Source organism: Tursiops truncatus, chromosome 10, assembly GCF_011762595.2.
Source record: "Tursiops truncatus isolate mTurTru1 chromosome 10, mTurTru1.mat.Y, whole genome shotgun sequence".
NCBI classification, from domain to species: domain Eukaryota; kingdom Metazoa; phylum Chordata; class Mammalia; order Artiodactyla; family Delphinidae; genus Tursiops; species Tursiops truncatus.
Genome location: NC_047043.1, coordinates 80,128,294 through 80,147,201, shown reverse-complemented (window position 1 = coordinate 80,147,201; position 18,908 = coordinate 80,128,294). Strand labels below are relative to the sequence as shown.

Below are 18,908 nucleotides of genomic sequence, written 5' to 3'. Positions count from 1 at the left end.
CGTGCCTACCTATGATGAATCTCACTTGGCCACAATGTATTAGCCTTTCTCTATATTGCCAGACTCAATTCACTAATATTTTGTTAAGGATTCTTTCAGCTTTGCTCATAAGGGATGTTTGTCTGGAATTATCTCTTCTTGTAATGTTTTTGTTTTTAGTATCAGGGGTATGATGGCCTTATAAAATGAACTGAAATGTGTTTTCTTCTTTTCCACTTACCGGCTGAGCTTATCTGGATTATTCTTTCTTTTCTATAAATATTTGGTAGAATTCACTAGTGAAGACTGTAGTTTTCTTTTTAGGAAGGTTTTTAACTACAAATTTAAATTGTCAATTTTTTTGTTTTGAAATTGAAAATAAAATTACTGCGTTTATGATACTGAAGAACAAAGGTGGATATTTTCTTAAACAAAGCAGCACTTTCTTTGTTTTTAAAATGAGTTTAAAAGCTGTATTTGAATATTAATAGGTTATAGCCATTACTTTCTTCTCTGTATGTTTCATTCTCTACAAGTATTAAAACTCACTTTTTCTTCTAGGAATGCTATTTTAAATCACTCTTTGTAGTGAGTGGTTATTCCTACAGCTGCATGGATTACCTATTACTGAAATGTGAATTCTAGTTTCCATTTACTTGTATTATAGTTTAATTTTCTATTCAGCTACTTTAGGAAATGTGTTCAGTCTAATTGGAACAGAGTATACCTATATGGTTGAAGGCTTCTTTCAATTTATATATTGAATCCTGCTAAATACTTTTGTGTGTTATCTTAAGGACTGTTGTATCAACCACATTCATTCTGTTCTCTCTGAATGAGGTTTGGGCTAATCATCGTCCCTTTTCTCCTCTGTAAAGAGGATTTTAGTACTGCTGTTTCTAAAGAGCAAAATGGTGACAGAATGGTGTTTTCAGTGTCTTCAAACAGTCACACACATATTTATATTCATATTTATCTATTTCAAGCAAGTACTTGCTTCCTAGAACTACTACTATTCTGGCCATTGTGGCTTAGAGACTTTGGCAAAAGCAGCCTCTCTGAGGCTGGATTTGTTGCAGGTACATCCGTAGGATGAAGTTGTTGCTGGTATATCCGTAGAATAAGCACATCTCTGTTAAGACTAATCTGGAGTCTTCTTAGGCTTTACTTTTTCCCAGCTTTATTAAGATATAATTGACATGTAACATTGTGCACGTTTAAGGTGTACAGTGTGTTGATTTGATACACTTAGATATTACAATGTGTCACCTCACACCTGTTGGAATGGCTGTCATCGAAAACACAAGAGATAAGTATTGGCAAGGATGTAGAGAAAGGGAAGCTTTGAGCACTGTTGGTGGGAATGTAAATTGGTACAACCACTATGGAAAACAATATGGAGGTTCTTCTTTGGCTTTAGAAGCTCCAGCTAGAGTGGGAGAAGATACATGGCATACAATAGTTTTGCCTAACCAGATAATCGGAGGAACTGGAATTAAAAGAATGTTTCTGGCTTGTATGTATTAGCTTCTGCCTATAACTGTTGCTAGTATTTCTAGATTATTCATGCTAGATCTTCTTTTAGAACTCTCTTCATTCCTAACTAATGCCATTTCCCCCTTTCTTCATCAGTTGTTCTGTATAATTTTTCCTACCTTTTAATTCACTCCTTCTTCTCATAACAATACCTCTTCAGTAAGAAAATTAAGACAATTTGCTATTAACTTTCTCAACTTGGTAACTTCATACAGTTTATCCTCACATTCACTTATTTTTTTCTTTCCATTCAATGAGAATAATATTTACTGCTCTCCACTGAGTGTGCTTATTGGTGTGATTACCGGTGAACTCTATGTTAATAATTCTAAAAGAAAGTAAACTTCTATCTTTGGAGCTCAGATGAAATTAAAAATAGATGAAATTCTCAGAATGTTTTTGGTGCTTGCTACCTAACCTCTATCCTTAAGTCTCATTTATTGAAGTATAATTTGTATAGAATAAAGTGAAATTATTTTAATTATAAATCTCATGGATTTTGACCAACAAATATAGTGCTCTAGTCACCAGTATAATTAAGATACAGAACAGTTACAGCATCCCCAAATTCCCCTATTTCTCTTTGTCATCAACCCTTCCCCACCACCTCCAAGCACAGAAAATCGCTGTCTGTTTTCTCTCTATTGTTCATCTTTGTAATAATGTCATATAAATGGAATTATACAGTACTTAGCCTTTTGAGTCTGGCTTATTTTACTTAGCATAATTCATTTGATAGTCATTTATGTTGTGTGAAACAGTACTTCATTCCTTTTTATTTCTGACTGATATTTCATTGTCTGGATGTACTACAGTTTTTTAACCATTTTTAAAATTGAAATATAATTAATTTACAATGTTCTGTTAGCTTCAGGTGTACAGCAAAGTGATTAATTTCCATATATATGTTCTTATTCACATTCTTTTCCATTATAGGTTATTACAACACTTTGAATATAGTTCCCTGTGCTATAAAGTAGGTCCTTGTTGTTTATCTGTTACATACATAGTAGTGTGTATATGTTAATCCCAAACTCCTAATTTACCTCCTCCCCCATCCCGACCCCCCACTCTAGTAACCATAAGTTTGTTTTCTATGTTGGTAAGTCTGTTTCTGTCTTGTAAATAAGTTCATCTATATCATTTTTTTAGATTCCACATGTAAGTGATATCATATGATATTTGTCTTTGTCTGACTGATTTCACTTAGTATGATAATCTCTAAGTCTATCCATATTGATTCAAAAGCATTATTTTATTATTTTTTATGGCTGAGTAATATTCCATAGTATATATATGTACCACGTCTTCTTTATCCATTCATCTGTTGATGGACACTCAGGATGCTTCCATGTCTTGGATATTGTAAATAGTGCTGCTATGAATATTGGGGTAGGTGTGTCTTTTCAAATTAGTTTTGTCTGGATATATGCCAAGGAGTAGGATTGCTGGATCATGTGGTAGCTCTATGTTTAGTTTTTAAGGAACCTCCATACTGTTCTCCATAGTGGCTGCACCAATTTACATTCCCACCAACAGTGTAGGAGGGTTCCTTTTTCTCCACACCCTCTCCAGCATTTATTATTTTGTACTACAACTTTTTCAACCAGTTCATCAACTGAAGGCTATTTGGGTTGAGTGGATTGTGGGTTATATGGTAAATGTATGTTTAACTTAATAAGAAAATGCCAGGCTGCTTTGTAAACAACTATACCACTTTGCATCCCCACCAGCAACATATGAGAATTACAATTGTTCTGCATCCTCACTAGCACTTGGTATTATCAGATTTTTTTTTTAATTTAAGCCATTCTAGTAGATATATAGTGGTATCTCATTGGGGTTTTAATTTAAATTTTCCCAATGACTTATGATGTTGAACATTTTTTGTTTACCTGTTTACTTGCCAGCTCAGGACTTGGCCTACATTACCATGCTGAATAATAAAATAAAATAAAATTATAACTACTTTCAGAGGATACTGGGCCTGATCTCATAGATACAACTATTTGGGCCATGGTACATTACATATCTATGTGTTTAAATTAGTCGAAGGTCAGTGGATGTGGACCCAGCCTCAGCTAAACTTTGTCTAAATGGTACTTGTCTTAAGTTAGATTGCCCCCAAAAAACAGTGTTTGAAAAGGGCTTGCATGTAGTCATTTATTTTTGGAAATTATCCCAAGGAAGTGGATGGAGGTCAGGGAAGATGAAACAAAGATCCAAGAGTGTTATTGAGATGATCACTTTCGGGGCAACCATAGCTCAATTCTGGATCAAGATTTAGCTTCACTTGAAGCAACCATGATTTGATTTTCTTCTTGTTTAATTTCTTTTTTCTCTCGTCTTCCCCTCCTCCCTCGATCTTTCCTAATATTCCTTCCCATTCTCCCATAGTAACTGTTATGACAAATGCACAATCAAAAGTGAAGAAATATATATTGTCCAGAAAAGAGAAAAAGGACCCAGTTCTCTTTACATCATGTTTCCTAAGTCTGTGAGCACTGTGAGGGTAAAAAATTATGCCTTACTCCATTTGTTCAATATTCAGCCTGTGTAGAGAACCTGGAATATAGTAAATGCTCAGAAATCATATTTTGAATGAATTAATGAATGAATGAGGCTTTAGGCCATTCCCAGATCACTAGAAAGTTCTCCCCCTGACTTTTTTGCATCTAGTTATAGAGAAAACTATGTAGCTAACTATACTACAATTTTTTAAGCACTCCCGAAGCTCCTGAAAAATAATTCATGAGATTTTCTTTCTTGCTATTCATTGGATGAAGTGCAGACTTCACAGTAGGTCAGCACTTCATGCACGACCTTCTCCAAGGCTCTCAAAAACATCTCTTTTTATATCAGAATAGAATCTGTGGAGATTTCTGTGTTGCATTTGCATTGGAAGCCTGTCTTAACAACCAGTGTTCCTCTCCCTATAATTCAGGCTCTAAGACACCAGTTTTTCTCACCCAGGCCTGTGAACAATGATCTATCCACCCAAGTTAGTAATATTAAGTTAAATTTATGCAGCTAGGTTTTCAGCATATTTCCCATTTCGAGCTGCATTCTTCTTCCATAGCGTGCATATGAACAACAGCTTTAGTTATAAATGTTTCCCAGTGAACCAGCACTCCAGATGATAGAAATGAAATTTATTGTATTTCTTGCAAAGCTCTGACATGAATCCCACCAATCACCATGACACTCGGCTCAGAAACCTTACTTGCCTTTGCGACTGGTGTTTTATCACTCTAAAGTGAACTGGCAAGACTTAAAATTCCTCTGATTGATAACTTTTTTAAGAGGGTGGGCAGAGTATTGTCAAGTGAACATATTCTTGACTGGCAAGGAGCAGAGGGACCAGTTCACTTAGTAGAAGATAGGAATGATTACATTCTGCCTTGAGTAATAACAATAATAATCATCAGCACTGTTTTTAGAAAGGAAAAAGGGGCAGCAGAAAGCATGTCCTGTATTTTAAAATGCCTTTCAAATCTGTCTACTTTCTGATACCTCACTTTTTTCTTCCTAATGACATATGATCATCTTTTTCACGTCAAATGAATTATTTGAAATAGAAATTTTAATTCATATCACTCTTGCTCTTGGATAAAATGAAGATGCCAGTTTGCTGGTCTACTGAATATTAATTTTTTTTCTCTCTCTCTTTCTCTCTGTGTCTAACACACACACACACACACACACACACACACACACACACACATACATTCCCTCACTCATTCACACCCACATAAACTACATTGCTTGTCATTTGTAATATTTGCATGACAACCTACCTTGGAAAGCATTTCTATCAGCCCATTACATCTCGTTTTGTCCCCACTGCCTATCTGTAGGTAATTCTCATGCCTATTTTTAACCGAGAAAGCAGATGCCCAGGGAGATTCAGTGACTTGAACCCACACTGTCCTACTTTTTGTCTTAGTGCCCTTCTACTACACTTGTGGAGATTATAAAATCATCTACGGCAAATGGTTATTTTGAGGATTACAAAAGACAACACACAGGGCCTGGTACACAGAAGAGCTAAGAAGACAGTAGTTCAACCTACAGTGACCTAGAGGAAATACATATCATACTAGATACCTTCGTCTGCCCCTTACCCCAGCCTAGTGAGGTAGATATATCTCCTTGGGCACAATTCTCAAAAGATTGTTTATCTTACTCAGCCTTAAAATAACACTGCTTTCCAAAATGATATGCGTGTTGTACTTTTAACACAGGATTTTTGTGTCAATAAACCTCCATGAAAAGACAAGTTGGCTACCTCCAGTTCCTAGCATGGAAATCCATATTCAAAGTGTCAACACTGTGTGGACTTTTATAAAACTCACTATATTTTTTGATTATCATAACTCAGCTTAAAATTCTGACATTTGAAGATTTTACATTTGTATCAGAAAGTGGTTCATAATACCTGTCTTAGGTCACACAGGAAGCAGACTGTGAAATAGAGATGAGCATGCAGGAAGTTTGTTGGAGAAGGTCCCTGGGGTCAACATCTGTGAGGTGCCTGGAAGCAGGGTTGAGCAGGGAAAGGATGTTGTGGCTGCAACAGAACCTCAGCCTGAAGCTGGGACGCCCATTCAGAGTTGACCAACCTAGGCATTTCCATGTCCTCATCAAGCAGTCATTGCATGCAGGCCTTCTCTGATGAAGGGCAAGGCCTAGAGTGTAACTCAGCTGACACCCATCAGCCACCAACACTCCCAGCTACTGTGAATGAGGACTGAGGTGCAGGCCTGAAGACGGTATCTGTGCCTCACAGCACAGCATCTCCTGCAAAGCAGCATCTGCTATGATTCTCTTTCTGCATCTCTCCTGTGTGCTTATGTGTTCTGATGCTTTCTTGACCTCATTTTAAAAGAGATGGCAAGCAGGATGACTCCTCTTGAATGCTTTTCTTTTGGATTTCTCATCGTGATTCTAGTATCATGGTTTTTCGTCTCTTAACCTTAAAACATACTAGGATTAGGAGTTTTCAAAAGCACCTTGCTGGGTCTTCCTTGGTGGCGCAGTGGTTGAGAGTCCGCCTGCCGATGCAGGGGACACGGGTTCGTGCCCCGGTCCGGGAAGATCCCACATGCCGTGGAGCGGCTGGGCCCGTGAGCCATGGCCACTGAGCCTGCGCGTCCGGAGCTTGTGCTCCGCAACGGGAGAGGCCACAACAGTGAGAGGCCCGCGTACCGCAAAAAAACAAAAAAAACAAAAAAACAAAACAATCCAGCAGGAAAGGTGCTGGATCAGTAAGTGCACTGACCTCACTCTTCTGCCACCCTCTGATCACCTGCTGGTGCCACCCATAGGCTGAACACAGCCAGAATGCAGTGGGTGAGGGAGCCTGTGGATGAAGACTGGGTGGGTCAGCCTCCAAGGTACATAGCAGGATAGAGGAGATTTGGAGCAGTAAGTCAAAGGTTTCCCTTTATGGCCTTGTGCCATTTCCAGTGCCATTCAGGTTTTTAACATCCATGTCAATTTTTGAAGCCTTTTTCTAAGGATCAACTCTAGTGCATATCATCCTCAGCTCCTTCCATACTTGCCTCCTACAGACCTTTTCCACCTAGTAAGCAGAATATTATTCTTAAAACACAATTCTTCTCCTGCTACATACTTTCTGAAAAAGTCCTCGGTGTCTACCCACTGATCTTAAAAACAAAGGGCAATCATTTAGCATTACCCACAAGATTCTTGGTCTGATCCTGCGCATACCTGCCCCAGCCTCATTTTGTGCCAGCCATCCCCTTGTGCACATCTTTCTGGTCCTTGAATAATCTATCTCCTCTTCGCTTCCCCTCCTCCTGTTCCCTCTCACTAGAACACACTGGGCCTAGTTAACCTCCCCTGCTCCTTTACATCTCATTTCGAAGATCTGCTTCTCCTGCAAAAATTCTCTGATCCTTCCTCCTCTCTGCCAGAATACTGCAGGATCCCCTGGCAAAGGCTTTCATGGCACTCTACATTCTTCCTCCTAGCACTCTTCTAAATTTGCAATTTTATAGAACTATTTACTGTCCATTTTCCTTAGACTGTACATTCTAGGAGGGCGGAATCTAGCACCAGGTCTTCTGGCATGTAGTAGGTACTCAGGAAATATTTATTGAATAGATGTGTGAATGAATATCTGAATGAATGAGTGAATTGGACTGTGTGGGAAACTTAACAAACTAGATAACTCATACCTGCTTAAAGGGGCAGATATAAAAAGTCACTGCAGATCACAGGCTCGGTGCTGCCAGGAATTGATGTGAGCCTAAAGTTGCTGGAACTTTCTGTGTTTTAACTGAACTCAACAATGACCTTGATCTAACGTAAAATCTCTCGATTTTCAAATGTTAGTCACTAATTCCAGTTTATTTGAAAATAGTATGCAGTCCAAGGAAAACACTGTGTGAACAGAATTCAACCCAGGGGCTACTTGTTTTAATTCTTGGTATACTCAGCTTCAAAGAAGGTAAAATTTCACATCAGAGTTTCTCTGTTTAGCATGTAGACCCAAGACATTTTTTTCTAATGTTGCTATTAGTGTGTGAATTTAACTTACATTTATTTGTAATCAATTAATGGTCTACCCTAGCTTTCACTTAATCATAATAAATCAAGATATTTTAAAGGAACCATTAGGCAGAAGACAAGATCTACAGAGTAGCCAAACATTCCTACTAAAAATATGAATTTGTAAACATTGGCTCATCTCGCCTTTTTAATGATTTACAGAAAATGCATTAATTAAAATGAATAGTGTTGTTTTCTTAATGGCAAATGATTTTTTCATGAACATAAAACTTTGCTTGAAGACAACTGGCAGCGAGAGAAAAACATGTTTCTGTGGAATTCATCATTTGTTTCAACCCCTGTTTCTATATTCACCACTCAGTATACATATGCTTAAAAGTGCTACATAGTACAAGCACTGAAGACAAGAAATGGAAGAGAAATTGGGGGATGAACAGACCATGGAACAAATAAAGCTACCATGGAAACTCTCTGAACAGTATATAGCATACTTTCAGAAACATCGCACAGATTTTTTAATGCCCTCCTGAAAAGGGGTAGATTTGAGCTCTTTACTCAATCCAGTGAATGTTCTGTTGGGAATGAGAATACCCTCACCACACCAAATCACAATTTTCTGAGGAGAGGTGCAGAACTTAGGCCCTTTTTTTTTGTATTTTCAAGAGCTGTATATTATTTCCCCCCATTCTGCCACTGCTTAGAATGAAGAAACGTATCGCAACTGCTGATGTCAAATGCTGTCAACATCAAATGTCTTTCATCCAGGGTTAGGTGTCCTGGAGCCTTTCAAGCTCCTCCCCTTGGAAAGCCTGCGTGGCTTGTCACCTGTGATATTTTCCACGCGAAGAGGTATGTGGTATAACAAGGTCATAGATCCCGAGGCATATGTTTTTTAACCATCTTGCTAATACAGACTCTAAACATGAAGCTGTATAGTAATTAGATCACCACTGAATTGAAGACATCCAGACTGTACTGCAGGTCACACTGAGGAATCATTTACAAGCCCTCATTTCGTTCTCCCAAATAGGAAGTTTCACCACGAAGCTGAAAGTGAACTGTCTTTTCAAACTTGGAAACAAATTTTGAATGGAAAATATTTTTTTCCTTTCATATGGAATGTCATTACAAAGAAGTTTTGTTTTTGTTTTTTTTTTGTGGTACGCGGGCCTCTCACTGTTGTGGCCTCTCCCGCTGTGGAGCACAGGCTCCGGACGCACAGGCTCAGTGGCCATGGCTCACGAACTCAGCCGCTCTGCGGCATGTGGGATCTTCCCGGACCGGGGCACGAACCCATGTCTCCTGCATCGGCAGGCGGACTCTCAACCACTGCGCCACCAAGGAAGCCCCAAAGAAGACTTTTATAAACAGACTTGATTTCATAGTGTCCTGGTCAAGCTTCACATACATAAGAGTTCATGTATTTTTTTTGAAGTAATTGTCTGTAACTTTCTAGATGTTTTCATTTCAAGACATACATAGAATATATGTACAAGATTCCAGAGGCTACTTATGGTCTAAAGCCTCCCAACCAGAAGCCCTGGAATTTGTAGGGATTAATATCCCTGCACACTTTTAAAGTATTCAGGACACACTAGTTGGGAAATTCTGACTAGGAGCACCTACCTCTATGAACATTGTGTTTATAGATCAATTTCACATAGCAAAGAGCAATAATGAAAATGTTTAAATTATTTCCAATAAGCATCTTTTCTATTAGCTTACCAGACATAACCTGCTATATTAAAAGATTATTCTAATATGATCCCCAACACTGATATGTTCTATGTGAATAGAAATCGTTTTAAATGTAAATATATCTATTTCATGTTGAGTATAACAGTTTCAGGGACACCTTGAAGAAGTAAATTACAATCCCAAACCATTTAGTGTTTGTCACTTGATGTAGATTCCCACTTGGTAAGTGGACAGGTTTTCTCTTTTTAAATAAACAAGTTTATTATATTTTGAGTAAGGTAAATAATAAGTGCTTGTGAATCAGTATTTTTAAATTGTACTGTGATAATCCATAGAGTATTCACTGAAGATGGGTGAGGAAGGTGAGAAGAAAAAATCATTCCTAGCATAAAAGTTCCTTATTGACTCTATTATTCATATTGCAGTGTTAGGCCCCAGATTGGTTTGTTTGACCCTTTACCTGAATCTTCTACCACCAGTTGTTCGAGGAGGCAAACCCATGGGAAACCATAAAACCTTCAGGAATTTCCACTGCCATGTCCCATTAAAAAATATGTTTATTTCCATATTAAAAAACATATAGTAGTGTACTTCATCTACCAATAAAGAGACAAATTAATACCAATAACTAGAGTAAGTGAACCTAAGAGTGAAGTATCATCTGTCTTTTCTTACTTTTAAAACAATTACTCTGATGAGAATAATTTAACCAGAGTTAATTACTGACCAAGTTGATGTGGTAGGCTACAGTATTGTCTCACATCTACTAAAAGACATTAATGGTTTCCATGTCCTCCTCAGTAAATTACAAAATTGTCTCAAAGTCAGTACTTTTTAGTAGCTAATTGCATTTTCTCAAGATGTTGCTCCTTATGTTTACTTCCTCTCCATTGTCTTCATGGTGACAGATGGGATTCAGTGGCATCCCCCTGACTCCCCATCTCTGGAAGCTTCGTTTCCTTTAACATCAGTGCCCTGGGCTGTTGTTTCTCCCCATTGCCCTTCCCCCTTTCCACTTAGGAACGCGTTATCTCATGAAGTATGGTGGCTTTATTGCATCCTCAGTAGATAGAGTTTCTATGGTCTGTTGCCCTTCTTTGTAATCACCAATTCATCTCCTTTTTCCATTTCCTATTTGCTCTGTGTCCTCCTATTCCATAGGAAGATATTGGCATTAATATCTGTCATGGATCATAGGGCTTCAGATCCTTCCTGTATCTCGAAGCTTTTGGTAATTGCATATAAAATACCATTTGAATAGTAAAGATGTAGACATGCTGCTTTCAAAGGTGATTCCATACTTCTGCAAGTGCAAGGAAGCTGAAAACAAAAAGAGTCTTGCAATTGTGCACTATGTAAGGAGAGTAACAATAATAGTATAATGTTAATGCTGGGGAATACATACCCTCAATTTTTCAGCTGAAATTTGTGAGAAAATATGAATACAAAAGAAGTCATATGCCACCTTCTTTTTCAGCCTTTTCTGTATTAAGAGGTGAATATGAGATAGGTGTTAGGTGCCAGAAACTATAGCTTCTAGAAGCCAGAGAGGAGAAACTGGAAAATCAGAAAAGTTATTCAGTAGTTTCTGCCTGACAATCATGATTAACTTCCCAAGTAAATTCATCAGACAGTAACCTGAAACCCTGAGCCTAGGTTACCTCATATTTTGGTTATAGAGATATCACCAGTATTTCATATGCATTAATTTTTATGCAAGTTACGACTTTCTACTTATTCAAATTGGTAATATTGGTCTGAGTATTTTATCAGATTAGAGAATTGATCCTCAAACATTCTCTCAGCATTCCACCTAACCCATCTGCTCTTATTTGTACCTGGATACTAATATACAAACCAAATAAGCTGAATATCTTCCATTCACCCATCCAGATCCTCTGTGTACCTTTTTTTTTTTTTTTTTTTTTTTAAACCTGGGTTTCTGTCCCAAGAGGCTGCCATGAGCTTCCTTGTCCTTTGGCTTCCTTTTGATTTCAACCATTGGGAACCCTGAGAGGAGACTGGAGGGGGAAAAGGAAGAGAGGTCTGGATATTTATTCTTCCTTTCTCTGAGGTTACCTTGTCCTGCATTTTCTCTAAACTGCTCTCAGAGTACACTTCTCTGCATGATTCTCACCTTCCAGGTGGTAATGGTAACTGTTCTTTCTGACATTGTGGGCATGGGTATGGTGAGAGCTGAGCTACCACTAACACTTTATTTTTGCGATATCATTTTTGTAAATAGTTTTCTGTAGTTTTGTGTAGTTTCTGTAAAATAAAACCTCCTCTAATTATCTTAATTTGAATATGCTTTCTGTTTTCTGTCAGAACTTATCGATATACCAACTCATCAACTATAGACTTGTGCTCATTACTGGGTGTTGTATATGGTTTATATTCAATATTATTAAATATGGCCATCTTAGCAATATAGATTTTGTAAAAGATTAACGTAGTTTTGCCACTTTGAGAACCATTAAATAATAAACCAGCCATATTTTCATCAAGACTAAACTGAGAGGTAAGCAAAAGCTTGAATGAATTTGAGAACAAAAAATAAGACTTGCAAAAAGTTTATAATTGGCTCCTAACATTGGCAAATATTAGTAGGCAAAGGCTGGGTTTAGATCTCCATAAAGAAGACTAGTTTTTCTTGTTATAAGGTATCATAGTGAAATTACTTTAGCCATGACAGAAAAGAAATTTAAAGTGAGGGAAGTGGGCACTCTAATGCGATCATAGAAGAATCATAAATCTCACTCAGATTTGGCCAGTGTGGATTTGAACAATAGGGTTTTAAAATTTTTTCTGAATGATAACTTCTGCTTTTGGAAAGATGAAATAGATGTACTTTCCCTGATCCTTTGCAATAAATAAAGCTACAAATTCCGGACATTATAGGTTAAACAAATACAGGGAGACCCTGAAAGATGGAGAAAAAAAGGAAAACCAGCTAGGAACCTTGTAACCCAGGAATGACATGGTGATGTGTTCCAGAGTTTTCTTTTTGGCCTCAGGGAAGAACAGCGTAGATAACACAAAATGGAATTCTAAAAAATGTTCAAGTAATCCATAGGAATGTAGGAAAAAGAAAATAAAGAAATAAAAAAGAGGAAAGACCCAGGAAACAAAACATGAAATGGCAGACTTAAGCCATAATACTCTAAGTACACAAATTTGAAGACAGAGATTAGCAGGATGGATTTAAAAAATGACCAACTTATATTATGTCTACAAGAAACTCATTTCAATTATTATGATATAGGTAGGTTGAAAGTAAAAGGATGAATAGAGATTTACCAAGCAAACATTAATCATACCATAAACAAATTATCTCAAAATGGATCTAGATGATAGAGATACAATTGTAAAACTCTTATAAGACAACTTACGAGTAAAGTTTTGTGACCTAGGCAATAGTTTCTTAAGTATGACACCAAAAACAAAAGCAACAAAAGAAAAAATAGATAAACTGAATTTCATCAAAATTGAAACTTTTTTGCTACAAAGGATACCATCAAGAAAGTGAAAAGACTGTCCACAGAATGGGAGAAATATTTGCAAATCATGTTTGTGATAAGGGACTTTATATAAAGAACTCTTACAACTCAATAATCCAATTACAAAAATGGGCAAAGGAGTTGAATAAACATTTCTGTAAATAAGATATGCCATTGGCCAATAAACACATGGAAAGATATTGAACATGATTAGTCATCAGAAAAATGCAAATCAAATCCACATTGAGATACCATGTCATACTGAGATAGCTAAATCAAAGACAGACAATAACAAGTGTTAGTGACGATGTGGAAAATGGGAATTCTTATTTTCCACATTTCCACATTCTCATGCATGACTGGTGAGATTGTAAAATGGTAAAGCCACTTTGAAAAACAGTTTGACAATTCCTCAAAATGGTAAACATAGAGTTACCATATAACCCAGCAGTTCCAAACCTAGGCATATACCTAAGAGAAAGAAAACATATGTCTACATGAAAACTTGTACATTAATGTTCATAGTAGTAGTATTCGTCATAGCCCAAAGTGGCAAACAACCAAAATGTTCAACACTTGATGAATAGATAAAATGTATATCCATATGAAATATTATTCAGCCAAAAAAAAGAATGAAGTACTGATGCATGCTACAATATGGAGGAACGTTGTAAACCTTATGCCAAGTGAAGGAAGTCAGTTACAAAAGGCCACCTATTGTATGATTCCATTTATATGAAAAGTCTGGAATAGGCAAATCCATAGAGACAGAAAGTAGGTTAGTGTTGCCAGGGGCTGAATGCACGAAGGAATGGCTATGAGGCTTCCTTTTGATGATGAAAATGTACTAAAATTAGATAGTGGTGATGGTTATACCACTCTGTAATCATGCTAAAAACCACTGAATTGTATACTTTAAAAGAGTGAATTTTATGGTATCTGAATTATATACCAGTAAAGCTGTTATTTATAAAGTTAAAAAAAAAGAAAACAAAATAAAGTGGGTGTGGTTATACAATGTCAGATAAAGTAGACTTTGGACCAAAGAAAATTACCAGCGACAGAGAGAGGGTCAATACATACGATGAAATTGTCAATCCACCAAGTAGTATAGCTATCCTAAATGTGTATGCATCAAATAACCAAAATATGTGAAGTAAAAACTGATAGAACTGAAAAGAGAAATAGGGAAAACCACAATTATAATTGAAGACTTCAACATTCCTCTCTCAACAATTGATAGGACAACGATCCAGAAAATCAACAAGGATATATCATCAACACCATTAACCAACAGGTTCTAATCAAAACATATAGAACACTCACACTCCTCCCAACTACAGCAAAATACACATTCTGTTCAAGCATTCATAGAACATATACTAACATAGACCATAAGTGGGCCATAAACCAAACCTCAACAAATTTTAAAGAATTGAAATTGTACAGATTGTGCCCTCAAGCTGGAAATGAAAAACAGAAAGAGCACAGGAAACTCTCCAAATGCTTGGAAACTAAACAGTGCACTTCTAAATAACCCATAGGATTAGAAAAGATGAAAAGCCTCTTAATCTAATTAGGAAACTAGAAAAACAAGATCAAATTAAACCCAAAGCAAGTACAAGGAAGGAAATAATAAATATAAGCATAGAAATTAATAAAATTCAAATACTTGCACGTTTTTGCACATGTGTTTGCATATGTGTGCATGTATGTGGGTGTGTGCAGGGGTGTGTACATGTATTTGTGCATGTGTGTGTGGGTGTGTGTGCACATACGTTGGTATGCATACATTGTTACAATGAGGCTCTAGTATTTCACTTTTCCTCTCTTGACAGCTGCTGAAAATCTTTGGCCAGGTGTTCTAAGCTTCTCCTTTAAGTGTCTGTCATTCTTGTCCCACCCTGCGGTGTGCTAGGGTAGGATTCCAGTTATTCCTCATTTAAAGGAATGAGCTCCCTAACATTTAAAGGAAGGTGCCGGGCTTCGCCTTCCGATTGCTTGATCCTGTGGCTTTCTGTCTCTCCTTCATAGATCTTTTTATCTGCTCTGCTTGAGCTGCAGGCACAGGATGACTTTCAAACCACTTTCCTTTGGAGAGACAAGCTGATTAAGTCCAAGTTGTAAAAATCTTTCTGATTCTAGAAACATAGGCTTGGTGATACCCTCCTCCCATTTGCTATAAAAGCCTAGAATCTTGCATTATTATTCTGTTACTCCCTCCAGAACATTGGTTATGGCAAAATGTGTTCACGTGCACATTTGGACCCACACATTCACAGGCTCATGTGCCTGCATAACCGTGTCAAAGCCAGGCAAGTGCCAGCAGGTGAACCATAGAAGGCATATCAGTGCCTCTGTGCCCAGTTGTACTCCACTGCATCTGGGCGACGGTCCGAATCCCTTCAAGGTAGGGTGGGCAGTGTTTTTTGAGGGGATGATCCCTTCTACCTGGTGAGGTCGGAATCTCGCCCAGTGCCTTACTCTTCACTGGAGAGGGATATATTTGGATGAATTATATTTGACAGTTCCCGTCCCTGGTTTACAGGAAAGAACATTCCATCCACTTACATTGTAGCCATTTTTGTAAAAATTGCCATTAAATTATACCTAATTGCAGAAAAGACTACTCATAACCATTGGTGTTAGACACATTTATTCAAGATTGATCATTTTCTATTTAAAATTTACATGAAGGGGGACCTTCAAGATGGCAGAGGAGTAAGACGTGGAGACCACGTTCCTCCCCACAAATACATCCAAAATACATCTACGTGTGGAACAACTCCTACAGAACACCTACTGAATGCCGGCAGAAGACCTCAGACTTCCCAAAAGGCAAGAAACTCCCCACGTACCTGGGTAGGGCAAAAGAAAAAAGTAAAAACAGAGACAAAAGGATAGGGACAGGACCCGCACCTCTGGGAGGGAGCTGTGAAGGAGGAAAAGTTTCCACACACTAGAAGCCCCTTCACTGGTGGAGACGGGGTGTGGTGGACGGGGGGAGTTTTGGAGCCACGGAGGAGAGCACAGCTACAGGGGTGCAAAGGGCAAAGTGGAAAGATTCCCATACAGAGAATCGGTGCCAACCAGCACTCACCAGCCTGAGAGGCTTCTTTGCTCACCCACCGAGGCGGGCGGGGGCTGGGAGCTGAGGCTCAGGCTTCGGAGGTCAGACCCCAGCGAGAGGACTGGGGTTGGCTGCATGAACACAGCCAGAAGGGGGCTAGTGAGACACAGCTAGCCAGGAGGGAGTCTGGGAAAAGGTCTGGTACTGCCTCAGAGGCAGGAGACCATTATTTCGGGGTGCGAGAGGAGAGGGGATTCAGAGCACCGCCTAAACAAACTCCAGAGACAGGCACGAGCCACGGCTATCAGCGTGGACCCCAGAGACGGGCATGAGATGCTAAGGCTGCTGCGGCCGCCACCAAGAAGCCCATGTGTGAGCACAGGTCACTCTCCACACCTCCCCTCCCGGGAGCCTGTGCAGCCCGCCACTGCCAGGGTCCCGGGACCCAGGGACAACGTCCCCGGGAGAATGCATGGCGCGCCTCAGGCTGTTGCAACATCACGCGGCCTCTGCCGCCAGAGGCTTGCCCCGCATTACATACCCCTCCCTCCCCCCCGGCCTGAGTGAGCCAGAGCCCCCTAATCAGCTGCTTCTTTAACCCCGTCCTGTCTGAGTGAGGAACAGACGCCCTCAGGCGACCTACACGCAGAGGCAGGGCCAAATCCAAACCTGAACCCCAGGAACTGTGCGAACAAAGAAGAGAAAGGGAAATCTTTCCCAGCAGCATCAGGAGCAGCGGATTAAATCTCCACAACCAACTTGATGTACCCTGCGTCTCTGGAATACCTGAACAGACAATGTATCATCCCAAAAGTGAGGTGGTGGACTTTGGGAGCAACTGTAGACTTGTGGTTTGCTTTCTGCATCTAATTTGTTTTTGGTTTTATATTTATCTCGGTTTAGTATTTAGAGCTTACTATCATTGGTAGATTTGTTTATTGATTTGGTTGCTCTCTTCCTTTTTTTAACAGATATATATATTTTTTCCTTTTTCTCCTTTTGTGAGTGTGTATGTGTATGCTTCTTTGTGTGATTTTCTCTGTATAGCTTTGCTTCTACCATTTGTCCTAGGGTTCTGACTGTCTGGTTTTGTTTTGTTTAGTATAGTTTTTGGTGCTTGTTATCATGCTGGATTTGTTTTTTGGTTTGGTTACTCTCTTCTTTCTCTATTTTTTATTACTTTTTAAAAATTTTTAAATAATTATTTTATTTTTCACTTTAATAACTTTATTTAATTTATTTCTTCTTCTTCTTTCTTTGTTTCTTTTTTTCCTCCCTTTTCTTCTGAGCCGTGTGGCAGACAGGGTGTTGGTGCTCCAGCCAGGTGTCAGGCCTGAGCCTCTGAGGTGGGACAGTGGAGTTCAGGATATTGGTCCACCAGAGACCTCCCAGCCCCACGTAATATCAAACGGCAAAAGCTCTCCCAGATTTCTCCATCAACGGTACGACCCAGCTCCACTCAACGACCAGCAACCTACAGTGCTGCACACCCTATGCCAAACAATTAGCAAGACAGGAACACTACCCCACCCATTAGCAGAGTGGCTGCCTAAAATCATAATAAGTCCACAGACACCCCAAAACACACCACCAGACACGGCCCTGCCCACCAGAAAGACAAGATCCAGCCTCATTAAGCAGAACACAGGCACCAGTCCCCTCCACCAGGAAGCCTACAAAACCAACTGAACTGACCTTACCCACTGGGGACAGACACCAAAAACAACAGGAACTACGAACCTGCAGCCTGCGAAAAGGAGACCCCAAATACAGTAAGTTAAGCAAAATCAGAAGACAGAGAAATACACAGCAGGTGAAGGAGCAAGGTAAAAATCCGACTGACCAAACAAATGTAGAGGAAATAGGCAGTCTACTGGAAAAGGAATTCAGAGTAATGATAGTAAAGATGATCCAAAATCTTGGAAATAGAATGCAGAAAATATAAGAAACATTCAACAGGGACCTAGAAGAACTAAAGAGCAAACAAACAATGATGAACAACACAATAAATGAAATTAAAAATTCTCTAGAAGGAATCAATAGCAAAATAACTGAGACAGAAGAATGGATAAGTGACCTGGAAGATAAAACAGTGGAAATAACTACTGTAGAGCAGAATAGAGAAAAAAGAATGAAACGAATTGAGGGCAGTCTCAGAGACCTCTGGGACAACATTAAATGCACCAACATTCGAATTATGGGGCGCCCAGAAGAAGAAGAGAAAAAAAGGATCTGAGAAAATATTTGAAGAGATTATAGTTGGAAACTTCCCTAATATGGGAAAGGAAATAGTCAATCAAGTCCAGGAAGCACAGAGAGTCCCATACAGGATAAATCCAAGGAGAAACATGCCAAGACATATATTAATCAAACTATCAAAAATTAAATACAGAGAAAAAATATTAAAAAGCAGAAAGGGAAAAGCAACAAATAACATACAAGGCAATCCCCATAAGGTTAACAGCTGATCTTTCAGCAGAAACTCGGCAAGCCAGAAGGGAGTGGCAGGACATATTTAAAGTGATGAGGGAGAAAAACCTACAACCAAGATTACTCTACCCAGCAAGGATCTCATTCAGACTCGATGG

General features: G+C 38.8%; 1 protein-coding gene across 5 annotated transcripts in view; it reads left to right on the top strand.

Annotated features, from left to right (window-relative positions):
- Positions 1-16,684, top strand: part of SUCLG2 (succinate-CoA ligase GDP-forming subunit beta) — a 312,483-nt gene extending 295,799 nt beyond the window's left edge. The window contains exon 11 of one of the 5 annotated variants that reach the window (XM_073787531.1): positions 15,948-16,684. In XM_073787531.1, coding sequence (XP_073643632.1) covers positions 15,948-16,213 — 266 coding nt within the window. In that variant the 3' untranslated portion in view covers positions 16,214-16,684. The remainder of the gene's footprint in view (positions 1-15,947) is intronic. The other 4 variants (XM_073787530.1, XM_073787534.1, XM_073787532.1 and 1 more) reach the window with 4 other exon arrangements.
- Positions 16,685-18,908: the final 2,224 nt, after the last annotated feature.